At 41.0% G+C, this 15279-nt stretch overlaps 1 protein-coding gene across 6 annotated transcripts in view; it reads left to right on the forward strand.

The window, feature by feature from the left end:
* AIG1 (androgen induced 1) overlaps positions 1 to 15279 on the forward strand; it is a 270247-nt gene that overhangs the window by 176403 nt on the left and 78565 nt on the right. The window contains exon 4 of one of the 6 annotated variants that reach the window (XM_008006821.3): positions 7556 to 7600. The exons of the other annotated variants lie outside the window; for them this stretch is intronic. Coding sequence (XP_008005012.1) covers positions 7556 to 7585 — 30 coding nt within the window. The 3' untranslated portion in view covers positions 7586 to 7600. Of the gene's footprint in view, positions 1 to 7555; positions 7601 to 15279 lie in introns of those variants that run through there. 6 annotated transcript variants of the gene reach the window in all.

A 15279-nucleotide genomic window follows, 5' to 3' on the forward strand; every position in this document is an offset into this window, starting at 1 on the left:
AACTCATTTAATACTCAGGACAACCCTATGGGTAGGTTCTGTTTTCCTCCCTATTTTATAGGTGAGGAAACAAAAGCACAGAGCATTTAAGCAATGTAAGTAGCAACCCTAATCTGAAAACCTAAAATCTGAAATGCTCCCAAACCCAAAACTTTTTGAGAACTGATAGGATACCCCAAGTGGAAAATTTCACATGGAGGTACCTAATACAAACTTTGTTTTATGCACAAAATTGTTTAAAATATCATGTAAAATTACCTTCAGGCTATGTGTATAAGGCATATATAAAAAATAAATGAATTTCATGTTTAGATTTGGGTCCCATTGCCAAGATATTAGGTGCATGTAAATACTCCAGAATTCAAATTGCTTATGGTCCCAAGCATTTTGGATAAGTGATACTCAACCTGTGTATCCCTAAGTCACACAACTGTGTTTTGATCTCTTTGACACATCTCCTACTCCAGGATAAAGAGGAAAAGTAGTAGGGAGAAGGGCTTAGAATGAGCATGAGCAATAGCAGTGTAAGGAGAAGTTATCCTCAGGCCAGGAGAAGCAAGAACGCAGCCAAATTTTAGGAACAACACAAGGGATTCTAATCATTGTCAAGAGAAAACAAACTGAAGACTGAGTGGTACGGTTGCTATGTAATATGAGGAAAATAGAACCCAAGCCACTTATATTTCATGACCAAGCTCAAATTAATGGACATGATAACATATTTATATCAATAACCATAATAATAAAATAGCTGTGCTTTTTGAAATTCTACTGTATGGCAGTTTTTATATGTAACTTTGTTTAATGCCCACAACTATATGGGGAAGGGGGAATTATCCCCATTTTTCAGATGGAAAAAGTTAATCAAAGTTCAAAGAGGTAAAATCACTTGACCATAATCTCATAGCTAGTGATTGGCAGAGCCAGAATCGACATCCATTTCTGCCTAATTCTAAATCATGGCTTGTTTTGATGCAGCCACGTTGTTAGAGTTAGTGACCCGATGCCATTATGGAGGTGCTTAGGAGAATCCTAAATCCACATGCTAAGTCACCATACCATGTGTCCAAGAAGTCTTAGAAAGATGACACCTACAGATAAATCTAAATTAGTTTTTTTTTTTAAGCTTGGAAAATCCAAGAAAGATAAACTTAGCATCCATTAGCCTGACACGGAACACTTCCATTTTATACAAATAATAATGTTTCATGAATCTCTGCAGGAAGTGCATGCTACTCATGGCTGCGGATATGCCCCTACGGACAGCCCTTGCTGGTCCTGGGGTATTTGTCTCCCTTATCCCAGGTTGCATGTGGTTGTAAAAGGTGAAGTGCTGTTACTGAGCCTAGTGCCTATCTGATGGCCTATATGAATGACCCACTAGAGTTATTGGGTTCTGCCAACATTATTTCCATCCTAGATCTACAAAATGTTTGTGGGCAGATAGAGCTGGTTCCTGAGATCAGGCTAGAAGGTATTTTTCATACTCCACGAGGCTTATATAAATTCAGTCTCTTCCTTTTAGAAAAAAAAATCCTTGGTCCAGCTTCTTTCCAGTACTTGATAAATAATCAGTTGATGATGTGGGAACATTTGCAGCTGTGTATGTAGGTGCTAAAACCTTATTCCATGCAGAGGTGGATTATACTAAGACATTCACCACTTATCTAAAACAATTCAAGAAGGCAATAAAAGACAAATAATTCTAGGATGCATCATCAGGAGTGATATTCTTTCTATGCCAAATGAAATTATGAAAATAACACTAAGAGAAGTTTCAAAAAAAAAAAAAAAAGGAAGCCCATACATTCTTGGAATTAGCAAGGTGCTTCCCGTAATTATACACTTGCTTGGAACCCTAGCCTTTTATTTTTTTCATTGAATAGCCTCCCAGTTAAAAATAACCCGATAAAGTATCCTAGACTACAAAAAATGCCCGGAATCTTTTTACCAGGTGACATCTCATCTTTCAAGATATCTGATCTTAAGTCACCCCACATTAACTTGTACATTTTATTTGGCAGTAGACAGTGGTAACATAGGTAGTGTTAAAGAATTGCTATATATAGGACAGTAGAGGAAGGAGACTTTTGATGAATTGATCAAGAAGAAAAGGAACTCTGTGTTGTCACCTGGTTATGGTTCGGAAGTATTGCCCTGAACTGCCATACTACCACTGAGAGTGAAATAGGAAAACATATCCTAACATTATCAAGCACGTATCTCTATGGGAAGACTGCAGATGCGTCACTCATACCTCATCTCCCCTCCTGCTCCCAATACAGACGTAGCTAATCCATCACAGCACTCTTTCCTGCCAGGCCTGGATTTGCCATCAAAATCCTCACCTCAGTGTTTCAGGCAGGTCCTCTCAAGCCATGTCAGCTGGGTCAAGAGTTGAAACCTATTTACTTTCTCTGGTCAGCACTAGTAATGCAAAGATGAGTACGCATAACAACTGCCCTCAAATAGCTGACAGGTAGTTGAGGGAATCGTACCCAGTAGCAGTTATCACATTGTGAGATAAAATGATAGAGTGTATATGTTAAATGGTACTGGAAGACAGAAGGAGGAATAACTCTCTGTTCCTGAAGGAGGTATGGAGTGTTTCCCGGAGGAAATGAACATGGATGAGATTGGAAGGATGAGGGCGTTCACTTATCAATCAAGGTGGACAAGGGGTGGAGGCTGTAATTGGCACAGACTGCAGGTGCTTCCCCAGCCTAGGGGTTGAGTGGAGGAACAGCAAGAGGTTGAGGGGGCAGCCTCAGGTCAAGACATTGACCTCTTTGATTGCTAGGTAAGAAGTTAAGGATTTTTCTTCAGAAAAATTCTGTCTGAGGTATGTAGACCCCTTGGGGGCCATGAGATTATTCCAAGGGCTGCATGAATTCACAGCACACTGAGTAGGCTCTGATAATGTACTAAATGGATCACATGGGTATGGGCTTTAATAATGTCAGTGCTGAGAATGCACCATATACTTGTAGCAGAAGATACAGCAAAGAGAAGGCTTTCACCTCCAATGGTTTGCTCTGAAGTTTCATAAACAAAACACTGTGAGCATCAGTGTATAGGCTGGAGAGCTGATTTAGCTGCAAAGAGGTGCTGCCTGTGCAGGCTCTTTAGAAGAGTGCTGGGATCTCAGTGTCTTCTCAGATGTTTTATGATATGTTATATTATCAAGTTAATTCCTCTCTTTTTGAAAAATATATAAATTCAGCTTGGAGTTCACAAGCTCAAAGCTATGTTACCACTAAAGCCTTTCTCACAACCCAAAGCACTTGAACTTACCTTCACTCTCTGAGAGGTCATTATATTTAAATAGCTACTCTAAGAAGGAACTATGCTCAATCCTTCATTTGAATAACAGTTTAACCTTCTAAGAAGAAAAACAAATCTGTAATATCCCTGTCACTAAATTAGCATCATTAAGGATCAGCAGCCATTGTCTCTTTTAGTTGGGAAAGGGTGGGTCAGCCTTCTCAAAGCCCATTTAATGAACAAGGTTTCTCCGTTTATTCAGGAAAACATTGAACATTACCCAAGTTAATATTATAATAATCTCTTATATTAGTAGAGTACAGTTGGCAAAACACTTTCTCTCACATACATTATATCATTTGATACTTACAACAACCATTCAAGGTAGATGGAAAGGTATTATTCAGTTTATTTCAGTGGAAAGTGCTACCACTATCCAAAGTCTGATTTTCTTTTTTAACAAATACAGAAGTATACAAAAGGAAAAAGCAACACAGCTTCCAGAGAAGATTTTGAGTGTGTAGAGTTTCATGGTGATTTGATTTTTTTCCCCTGAGGCTCTGCACTAAATTTACTGCTTCTTTCATTTTATTGATACTATAATGGAATTTGATACACTCTAATTCAGAAACTGAAATGTTTATTCATTTCATATGTCAGTACAAAAATCCAATCAAGAATAAATATTGCACCTCCCAAAGCTGCAGTCATACAGAATGATAATTGCTTTGAAAAGAAATAAACAAGTTTGGGATGAGGGTGCTGAAGTAGTCCCAAAAGTGAGGTTCTTCATCCAGCTTTTTCCTACAGAATCATTTCAGTGTTTCTATCCTGCAGGGAAAAACACTGGAAACTTGATGACTTTTGCTCTCATTTATTGAACACTTTCCTTGGGAGCTTGCAAACATCATCTGTAATCCTTACAGCAATGCATAGTTGGTGAATTCCTTCAGCAGAGGTATTTCATGAGGCAGTGTAGCTTATCAGCTAAAAGCAGAGGCTTTGAAGACATATGGGTGTGTGTTCAGGTCACAGAGATCAGGGTTTAGGGCACAGTTGTCCCATCTTTTGACTTCCCTGGGCCGCATTGGAAGAAGAATTATCTTGGGCCACATATAAAATACAATAACACTAACAATAGCTGTTGAACTTTAAAAAAAAAAAAGTTGCAAAACAAATCTCCTTACGTTTTAAGAAAGTTTACAAATTCACTTTGGGTCACATTCAAAGCCATCCTGGGTTGTGGGTGGGACAGGCTTGGTTCAGGGCCTCACTTCTGCTTCTAATTGACTCAACTTAGGTAAACTACTGAAGCCCTCTAAGTTTCACTCAGTTTCCTCTTACAGTTAGTTAGGAATTGTATTCATTTGTTTTCACACTGCTGATAAAGACATACCTGAGACCAGGCAATTTACAAAAGAAACAGGTTTAATGGACTTACAGTTCCACGTGGCTAGGAAGGCCTCACAATCATCCTGGAAGACAAGGAGGAATAAGTCACATCTTAGATGGGTGGCAGCAGGCAAGAAGAGAGCCTGTGCAGGGAAACTCCCTCTTATAAACGAGTATCAGATCTCATGAGACCCATTCACTATCACAAGAACAGCACGGGAAAGACCTGCCACCATGATCCAATCACCTCCCACCGGGTCCCTCCCACAACACGTGGGAATTTAAGATGAAATTTAGGTGGAGACACAGCCAAACCACGTCAAGAATTAAATGAGACAATCTGCCTGAGCCATTCACCACAGAAATTTGCATTGAATAAGTAAATGTTTGTGTGTGGAGTTCATAAAAATAATAGCCAACATTTACTGAGCACTTACATACCATGTAATGTTCTATGTGTTTTACATATAAAAACTCATGTAATCCTCTCAACAGCCAGTGAGAGAACGCAAAAGGTTTAGCCAACTATGAACAAAAGAACCAACTGTGAAATTAGAAGGAATAATGTCCTCACTTCACACCAATTGCTAATTCAGGGGTTCCCAAAAACACTCTCAGCTTCAAAGATATAATAGAAAAAAAGGACTCATAGAACCCACTGGAAGCTGTTATATTCATGGCTATGGTTTATGACAGGAAAAGGATACAGAATAATGTCAGCCAAGGGAAGAGGCTCATACAGCAGAGCCTGGAAGGGGCTCGGATGTGGTGCTTCCAGTTGTCCTGTCTCCATGGAGTTATATGGCATTAACTCCTCTCTGTGACTCTGTGTGATAATATGGATGGAATATCACCAACCAGGGAAGCTCACCTGGGCTTTGGTGTCCAAGATCTTATTTTATTTTATTTTTTATTATTTTTTTTTAGATGGAGTCTCGCTCTGTCGCATGGCTCAAGTGCAGTGGGGCAAGCTCACCACAACCTCTGCCTCCCGGGTTCAGGTGATTCCTCTGCCTCAGCCTCCTGAGTAGGTGGGACTACAGGTGCATACCACCATGCCCAGCTAATTTTTTGTATTTTAGTAGAGACGGGGTTTCACCATGTTGGCCAGGATGCTCTCGATCTCCTGACCTCGTGATCTGCCCGCCTCGGCCTCCCAAAGGGTGTCCAAAATTTTTAGGGGGACTTGATCACATACTACCCACATCGCTGACTTTTAGTCTCCAGTTATGTCTGGAGGCAGAACTAATACCTCTTGGTTTAAAGCCCCCATCATAAATCACTGTTAAGACTGTCTGGTGGCTAAAGCCCTAGCAAACAAAGACACTTCTACCAGCCAGGACATTCTAAGGGCCTATAGGGAACCTTCCAGTAGCCAAGGGAAATGGCCAGACATCACCTTGGGCAAGTTTATTCTTCACTGTTAATATTATTCCCATTTGATAGAGGAAGAAACTGAAGCACAGAAAGGTTAAGAAACTTGCCTAAGAACTCCTTGCTGGTACATGAGAGAGCCAGGATTCTAAACCAGGCAGCCCTTCTCTGGGATCTCTAAACATTTATCCTTGCTGCCTAAAAATAGGTTCATTGACTCTGCTGAAATCAGACTAACTGCTGGTAAATGTTAGGACCTGGTTTGAATCTGGGTGGATATGGTTCAGGAGGTCTTCATCTTTCCATTTTCGTCTGGTTTTTCCTTACAAAAACATGAGATCCTCACTGAACACTGTCTAAAAGGCTCTTGCTTCTCATGGATGAAGTGCTAATAACCCATGTTGGATTCTGCCTCTGGCAAACTGAGCCATGCTGAGCATCAGTATCTATCTCAAAAGTACTCCTTTGTGGTCTCCTGGGAGTGTCTTATGACTATTGAGAGTCAATGGAGTTTTTATGAACCTTGAAAATAATATTATCCATGGGGCTAATAATTCTGCATTATTTCTGCAGGGAAAAAACAGAAAACTCCTACCAGTACATACCAATATCTGCAAGTAAATTTAAAGACAATGGAGGATATTGATAGTCATGTGCCCTAAGTATGGAAATAGAGCTAGGGTTTGCCACTGTTTGCATAGACTACGTCACAATGGAACACATAAGGGCCTTGCTTCCTCCCATATTTTTGAAGGCACGGTTTTATGTCTCAGGAGGCTGTCTCCAGTACCCTCAAATATAGGGTGTAATTAGAGACACCAAGCTATAGCTTGTTGCTTTGAAGACCATGTCTCAGTTGCTCGTCAGGCCTCGATGGTTTTGCCAGTAGTGGGAGGAGATTAACACCCCCATCACCACCACCCTCAGAGAACAGCTTTTCTGGGTAACCACTGCAAACAGAGAGGGACCATTGATGAAACCCAAAGGGGCGGACATCTCCCACCCACAGATCGGCTTTGCTGATGTAAAAGGCCAGCTCATCCTGAGCCAGGAGTCAAGCTCTATGAATTCAGTTGCCTGAATACTTATTGAATCAAGGCAAAAATTAGGTGTGCTTCGTCCTCCACTTCCTATGCAACCCCATCAGTTAGCTGAATTTCTCCTTCATCAGAATCTCAGAGTAAGGCATGAGCAACCATATTTTTAAAAGTCCCACAGGAGATCTTGAAGCACAGCAAATGTCAAGAACATAATAAATCAGAAATTATGCCATTTTAAACATTTTTCAAAAAAATTGAAACAAAACAACCCTGTCACCTTATACTAGTTTTCAGCATTGTGGGCAGGTTCATTCTTCAGAGGGAAATGAAATGACCAACCCCCACTTATATTTAATTTCGATTTGTAAGAGGGGCCGTTTGTGTTAATTAAAAGTAAAGTATATAATTATGTAGGATGAATATGTTAAAAATTAGAGTAAGTTTACCACAAAGTAATTTGATTGTCACTTGTAAATACATTGCAGTTTTTACAGTGTTTTCACCTGAGATGTTAATGACCACAGCAGAAGAAAATCCTAAAGCTACATCCAGGTATGGAGTTGTCCTTTGACTTGTACATCTTCTGTGGGGACAAAAGGTTGGTTTGAAGCTCTTTCCTCAATACACTGTCAGTAACATAGTGATGGAATCATCAGTGATTAAGCATTCCTCGACGACAATACTGGATATGCTGTCTGGGTTTTAAGTCCTTTCATGTTGTGGGAAAGAAAGAAGCTTGGGTTACTGAAGTTAATATGAACCTATTAGGGGGATGCATGGACATGAAACCAGCCAGGCACCTCAGAGCCAGGCCTTGTGGAGAGGTGAACATTGTTCATTGTCATGGCCAGGACAGGACAGTAGTTCCTTTCATCTAACAGTAGACCTGGAAACGGAATAGCAATTCTGATAGCCTCCCCAGTTCAACACTTAGCTCTCCCATCTCTGCTCCTTTCTCTTCCAGAATGGACTTCCTACTGCACTACCAGTACATGGTTTCTCCACTGTTACAGACAACCCCTCCCCTGCATAGTTTGTGTTACTCAGAGCCTCTACTATCTCCTGGCTTCTGTGTCTACTTCCTTCTTATGTCTTTTGCTTCAACCCCCCTATGTTTGCTGATGCCCTATGTGTGTTTCATATGTAAAGCCTCTAAACAAAAGAATGTTATTTGGGTCACCAGTCATAATTCCATATTATGCACCTCCATTGGGCATGTAGTGATTCAAACAGGTCACCCTAGGGGCCGCTGCCTGCCTACAGAAGGCTGTCTTTGGATCAAGTCCTGGCTCTTTGTCCAGCTGGCTTTGACCAGGAAAGTGGAACACTGAGATGTACAGCCATGGCAAGCCATGCATAAGAAATCTAGAAAAAGGAAACTGCATGTGTGGCAGGCATCATGGGGCCTCTAAGTGTGGTGGCCTGTCTGGAGCAAGGCAGACCACATCGGCACCCCTGCTGGTTGAGCCCAGGCATGGTCCCCTGTCTTGGCCCAGCAGGTGCATGGGCCCTAAGGCTCAATCGCTATTCTCCATGATTGTGATCACCTGTGTCTTTTTTCCTTCTCAAGCCTGGCCCTGGAATAGGAAGCAGCTCTTTATGTTATTCCACACCTTTCTTCTTTGGAATCTCCTGAAAGAATTACATGATTTTTACGTTTTAAATGTTTTCATGCCAGTTACTCTGATCTGAGCATGGGATAACTAAAATGACAATGGGCAAGTTATAAATCTCAAAGGATTTCCTATGAGTAGTTTATATTGAAATCTAAACATTTTTAATAAAAAATATGTCCACATGTAAATCTCCAGAACCTATAAATATAACCTATTATGGCAAAAGAGTGATTATTCACATATGTGGCAAAAAGATACAGTTAAGTTCAGGATTTTGAGAGGAGTTTATTCTGGATTACCTGGGTGGGCCCCAAATGCCATCACAGGTGTCTTTGTATGAGAAAGGCAGAGAGAAGTTAGACACACATTGAGCAGGGGAAGAGGCAGGATGACCACAGAGACAGAGATTGGAGTGACGTGGCTACAAGCCAAAGACTTCCAGCAGCCTCTAGATCAAGCTTGTCCAACCCACAGCCCATGGGCCACGTGCAGCCCAGGACAGCTTTGAATGCACCCCAACACAAATTTGTATGCTTTCTTAAAATATCATGAGAGGTTGTTTTTATGCAATTTATTTTTTTCTCATCGGCAACCGTTAGTGTATTTTATGTGTGGCCTAAGACAATCCTTTTTCCAGTGTGGCCCAGGGAAGACAAAAGATTAGACACCTCTGCTCTAGATGCTGGAAGAGGCAAGCAAGAATTCTCCCCCTGGAGACTTCGGAGGGACTGCAGCCCTGCCAACACCTTAATTTCATGTTTTTATCTTCCAGAACTGTGACAGAATACATTGATTGATTGATTGATTGATTGATTGTTGTTGTTGTTGTTGTTTTTGAGATGGAGTCTTGCTTTGTCACCCAGGCTAGAGTGCAATGGTGAAATCTTGGCTCACGGCAACCTCTGCCTCCTGGGTTCAAGCAATTCTTTTGCCTCAGCCTCCTGAGTAGCTGAGATTACAGGTATGTGCCACCATGCCCAGCTAATTTTGTATTTTTAGTAGAGATGGGGTTTCTCCATGTTGGCCAGGCTGGTCTCGAACTCCCGACCTCAGGTGGTCTGCCTGCCTCAGCCTCCCAAAGTGCTGGGATTACAGGAGTGAGCGACCGCGCCCAGCCGATAGTTGTTTTAAGTGACCCAAGCTGTGGTCATCTTTAGAACAGCCCTAAGAAATTAATTCACATACTTACTTAACTGACCCATAGAAGTCTCCAGAGCTCTTATCTTGAGAACAAGCGCACCTGACACTGTTTGCAAACTAAATTGAACTCTTCAAATTTGGGCCTGGGATAGCATGGCTTAGCCTTCTGAGATCACTGGGCTGTAAGCTCTGTGAGAACAGCACTGTGCTGCCTATTACAGGTGCTTAATACCTATTTGCTGAATGAATAAATACATTCACTGGCCTGCTGTTTTTTTCGGGTTCTGTGTACCTAGATTCCTCTGGCCCCAAATGGCACTGCACTTTCAAGCTACAACTTTTCTGGCCATTTTTGAGTCCTATCCTGGTTCTTGACCTTTTATCATTCTTTTCACTGTTCTTCCTCCCACCATCTACATCTACACACTGGATAAGAAAGGCAATCTGCCTTCCCTTTTGTTTGCTTTAAATGAAGCAAACTATTGTTTCCCAAATAAATCCCATTACATCTTCTCTCCATTGATATGCTCCATTTCTTCATCTCCAAAGCTTTGTCAAACTCCATGCCCCAGATAGTAATTCTTCCTTTCAGAATTTTCATGCCGCTTTGCCCCTTTTGTGTATCACTTATTTGTCTCTTGGAAAGCAGATATTTATGTGAGTACCATCCATTCTGCCAGACTTGAGGGTGGTCTTACCACTGGGTCTCTTGTCTTTTTTGTTTTGTTTCATTTTGTTTTTATTTTGAGACAGCGTTTCACTCATGTTGCCCAGGCTAGAGTGCAATGGCGCGATCTCGGCTCACTGCAACCTCCACCTCCTGGGTTCAAGTGATTCTCCCGCCTCAATCTCCCGAATAGCTGGGATTACAGGTGTGTGCCACCACACCCAGCTAATTGTTTGTATTTTTAGTAGATATGGGGTTTCACCATGTTGGCCAGGCTGGTCTCAAACTCCTGACCTCAGGTGATCCACCCGCCTTGGCCTCCCAAAGTACTGGGATTACAGACGTGAGGGTCCAAGTTTCTCTTAATGCACAGTACAGGAACAGCCAGCAGCATAGGAATCCAAAATACTGGGTAATTGAATAAATGGAAAATGAGGATATGGGGGAGGCCAAGAGTGGGGAAATTTTTCACCAATTCCTTCATGTGCTAAGAAGTTAAGAAGGTACATAAAATTCCTCTGAAACAACATTAGGGGCCCTGTTGAGCTGGTTGTGGGCTAACCCAAACATGTATGAGTAAGATCAGAATGGTTAGATGATCTATATTTGGTTAGATCGTTTTCTGTTTTGCTCCATAACAAATCACCACAAATTTAGCAGCTAAAACAACACACATTTATCATTTCACAATTTCTGTAGATTGGGATTTCAGACAGGCCTAGCTAGGTCTTCTGTTTTAGAGCCTTTCAAAGTACAATCAAAGTACCAGCCAGGATTGGCATCTTATCTGAGGGTTTGAACGGGGAAAGATCTGCTTCCAAGTGCACATGGCTGTTGGCAGGTTTCAGCTCTTCAAAGGCTGTTGGATCGAGGGCCTCAGTTTCTAGCTGGCTTTTGGCCAGAGGATGCCCCTTCAGTTCTTGCTATGTGGGCCTCCCCACATGGCTGTTTGCTTCATCAAAGCCAAGGGAGGACACTTGCTAGCAAAACAGAAGCTACAATCTTATCTAGCCTAAATGTAGAAGTGACATCCTGTCCCTTTTACCATGTTCTGTAGGTTAGAAGCAAGTCGCTAGGCCAGGCCACATTCGAGGGCATGAATACCGAGTACTTGGAATCATTGGAAAGCGTCTTAGAATCTGTCTGTCACACCTGGTAACAACCATAGGTATTTCCTAAGTATTGAATGGGTCATGTTCTAAAAATTTCCTGCTCAGTTGGAACTAAGAACTCAGTATGATTTTCTTTATACAAACAATGAAGTTAGGTTTCTGACCTTACCACCTCGGTAAGACCCATTTTACCCAAAATATATCAAATATCATGCTAACCAAATCCCTCTAACCAACATTTATTTATTCCATTGTTATTCTATGAAAAATGCTTTCCAAATTTCAAGGTGGGGTCCTGGCACAAATGTTTCAGTTAATTGGTCTTCAGCATAGCCATGCAGAGAAGTTAGGAGTTTTATACCTCCTCTATGAGTAACTCATTAACTGTCTCCCACAGTGCATATAAACAGATTATTCCTAAACAAAATATGTATCATAAGCTGATGGTCACCAAGGACGCATTTACTGTGTAGTTATTCTATGAAGTCCTCAGTTTTTGCACTGAAAATCTAAATGTTTAAACAGGGAGAGTAAATCATTTTCAGTTTTTCAGAATGTGTAATTCAAGGAAGCATTTCAAACTGTTTTTAAATTCTTAAAACTAAACAGAAACTTCCACTCCAACAACACTTAATCCCCTATCACGAAGTTACTGGTCTTGGTTTGTTTACATTGAATCTCATGGGTTAGTAAAAATGCCACCTCCTCTCCCTACAGCACAATGTGAAAGAATCTCCCTGTTAGGCTGGCAGTAGAAATTCTTTTGAATTTTTAGATTCATCAAAGACTGACCCTTCCTCTTTTTGAAGTCTTCTCTCACTTCCTAACTATCAGGGAGTGCTTTGAACTCAGCTCCCACAGACTGTTTCCTCTTCAAAGGCTTGCTCCCTTCTGTGCAGGGAGAAAGCGCCTTTTCAAAGTGGTGGGTTCCTGCCTTTTGTGGGTCTGTTGGAGTACACAGCAATAAACAAAAATAATAATAAGTAGCAGTAGCAGTTCTTGGTAATTACCGAGAGATCTGGGGAAAATGTGGAAAGCAAAGAAAGCCACTTTGCAACATGACTTAGAGGAAAGGGTGTTGAACGTGCTTGATTCTCAGTTGTACTGAAGCTTTCTGTAACCTGCCAGAAGCAGAGAGGGGCATCCAAAGTGGTCCCTCCTCAGGTGGACATGTTGGCCCAGGTGGGCATCCTAGAGGCATCATGACAAATTTAAAACAACTTAAGTTATTTAAATGAGACTCTTCCCTGGGTACTTGAACAGTTAGATCCCACCATGAGGGAAAGTCCTGGACATCGTGAGGGTGTCTCTGCTTTGTTTTATCTGCAAACACAACCTGAAGCACGAACTTCTTTTTCTTCTTTTCCATCTTTTGTTTTGTTTTGTTTTTAGATATTGACTCGTAGACTATTGAGTTGATTCTGCCCACCCCCCTCCAATTTAAGTCACTGACTTAGATAATATACAATTGTAACTCTAATGAAGTGTTTATTATTTTGTTTCCTAAGGAAGATATTGTTAGAGTTGTGATGCTGTGTGAGGCACTTAAAAATAGGCTCTTCTTGACCAGGCACAGTGGCTCATGCTTGTAGTCCCAGCAAGCGTGGTGGCCAAGACAGGCAGATTGCTTCAGCCCAGGAGTCTGAGACCAGCCTGGGCAACACCCCGTCTCTACAAATAATAATAGTAGTAATAATTAGCCAGGCTTGGTGGTATGTTGTGGTGGAACTACAACAGCCGTAGTCCCAGCTACTGGGAGGCTGAGGTGGGAGGATCACCTGAGCCCCAGGAGGTCAAGGCGGCAGTGAGCCATGATCCTTCTGCTGCACTCCAGCCTGGGTGACAGTGAGAACCTGTCCCAAACTATTCTCCTCACTCTAGAAGTTTCTGATTCTGTGATCTTAGGTAAACTCTCACATAAGAACATCACCCAGCATGACTGCATGGAAGAGCCCCTTACGTTGTTTTGTTATACAGAACAGTTCAGGTGTGGAACAGCAGGGGCCTGCAGTTAGCAACAATTGACCACCCTCTTCTCTATATATGAAAATGGTTCTTTCAGTTATGAGGTATATCGTTCTGCTAAGGCTGCCATAACAAAAGACCACAGACTAGGTGGCTTAAACAACAGAAACTTGTTTTCCCACATATCTGGAGGCTGGAAGCCCAAGATCAAGGTGTCAGCAGGTTTGGTCTCTCCTGAGGCCTCGATTCTTGGCTAGCAGATGGTGTCTTCTCGTGTCCTCATGTGGCCTCTTCTTTGTGCAAGCATGCCCCTGGTGTCTCTGTCTCCTATAAGGTTACCAGCCCTACTGCATTAGGGCTCCACCCTTATGACCTTGCCTAAGGTGAATTGCTTTTTTAAAGGTTCTGTCTCCAAATACAGTCACTTTGGGGGTTAATGCTTCACCATATGAATTTTGGGGAACACAATTCAGTTCATAATATGGGGTCACCCACATTATCTGTGGGTGGATTGGAGGTCATAAATATTTTCTGAAAATGTGTGTATGAGAGTATGTGCCTATATAGATTTTTCTGGAGAGAGGGACCACACTATGGAAATTTGAGGGGATTCTAAAAGATAAGAAATATAAGTTTATATTAATTTCATTATTTTTCTAGGTGTGATGTTATATACTAATCCTTCCACAAAGAGTCTTAGATCTTATAACCCTGTTGCTATGTCCTCTCTCAATTTTGAGATACTCTCTTTTGCAGAATATCTGTTTTACAAATCATTAATCTTTCAAAAAATTAAGGAGTAGTTGAAGAGCATGTTTTGTATCCTGAGTTGTCTAAAATTATGACATGGTTATTTTCATTATTATACAGTTTTGGAGTCTTCCTTTACAAATGGTGGCTTAGATGCTTGAGCAAATACATAAAGCTTTATAAATCAAATATCTGAGCTAGATAAACAGAATCCAAATTCAAAAGGAACTGAGATAAATTGTAGGACAAAAATAAATTAAAATAAACAGAAGTAAACTTCCCAATAAGTCTATATAAAGTGTAGAGGAAAGCAGTGAAAACAACTGGCGGGAAATGGATACTATGATTAAAATCTAAGGAAAATTAGGATTTCTTAAGTGGAAAAAAAAAATCCATGGTACTTTAAAAGTTCCCCCAACCCCTTGTTTTCTCTCCTTCCCTTCTAAGTCTACAGTTTTATTTAGGTCATATCATAGGCTGGTTTCTGGGGCTACAATTTTTACTGTACATTATGCTACTGACTTCTTCAACCCAAACGTTGGCTGTTCATTTGCCATCAGTAAATTTTATTTTGGTAGGTTTAGACATTTTTCTTGCACAGTGATTTTCAAATGTTTCTTTAGTTATTGAACCCGAAATCCAAACAAAATCTTCCATGGACGTCGAGCAGATAAAAATGGAACTGTTATAGCTGAAATAGGGTGGAAAAGGATCTTACTGAAATAACCATATATTATCAATATGGCATTTACCTAATCCAATGTATACTTCATATCTATGATTCCCCACTTCATCGGCAGTTTGTAGCAGATTCTTGTTTTCTTTGTTCGACACTCTCCAGATCTTGACATATTAGAAGAAAAAAGAAACTTACATTCTTTTAAAAACAATCCAAATTAACTGGAAGATACTTATTTTCTCTGACTCTTGTAAAAATGTCAGTAGGGTAAAAATGTCAG

This window comes from Chlorocebus sabaeus, chromosome 13 (assembly GCF_047675955.1).
Source record: "Chlorocebus sabaeus isolate Y175 chromosome 13, mChlSab1.0.hap1, whole genome shotgun sequence".
Classification (NCBI taxonomy): domain Eukaryota; kingdom Metazoa; phylum Chordata; class Mammalia; order Primates; family Cercopithecidae; genus Chlorocebus; species Chlorocebus sabaeus.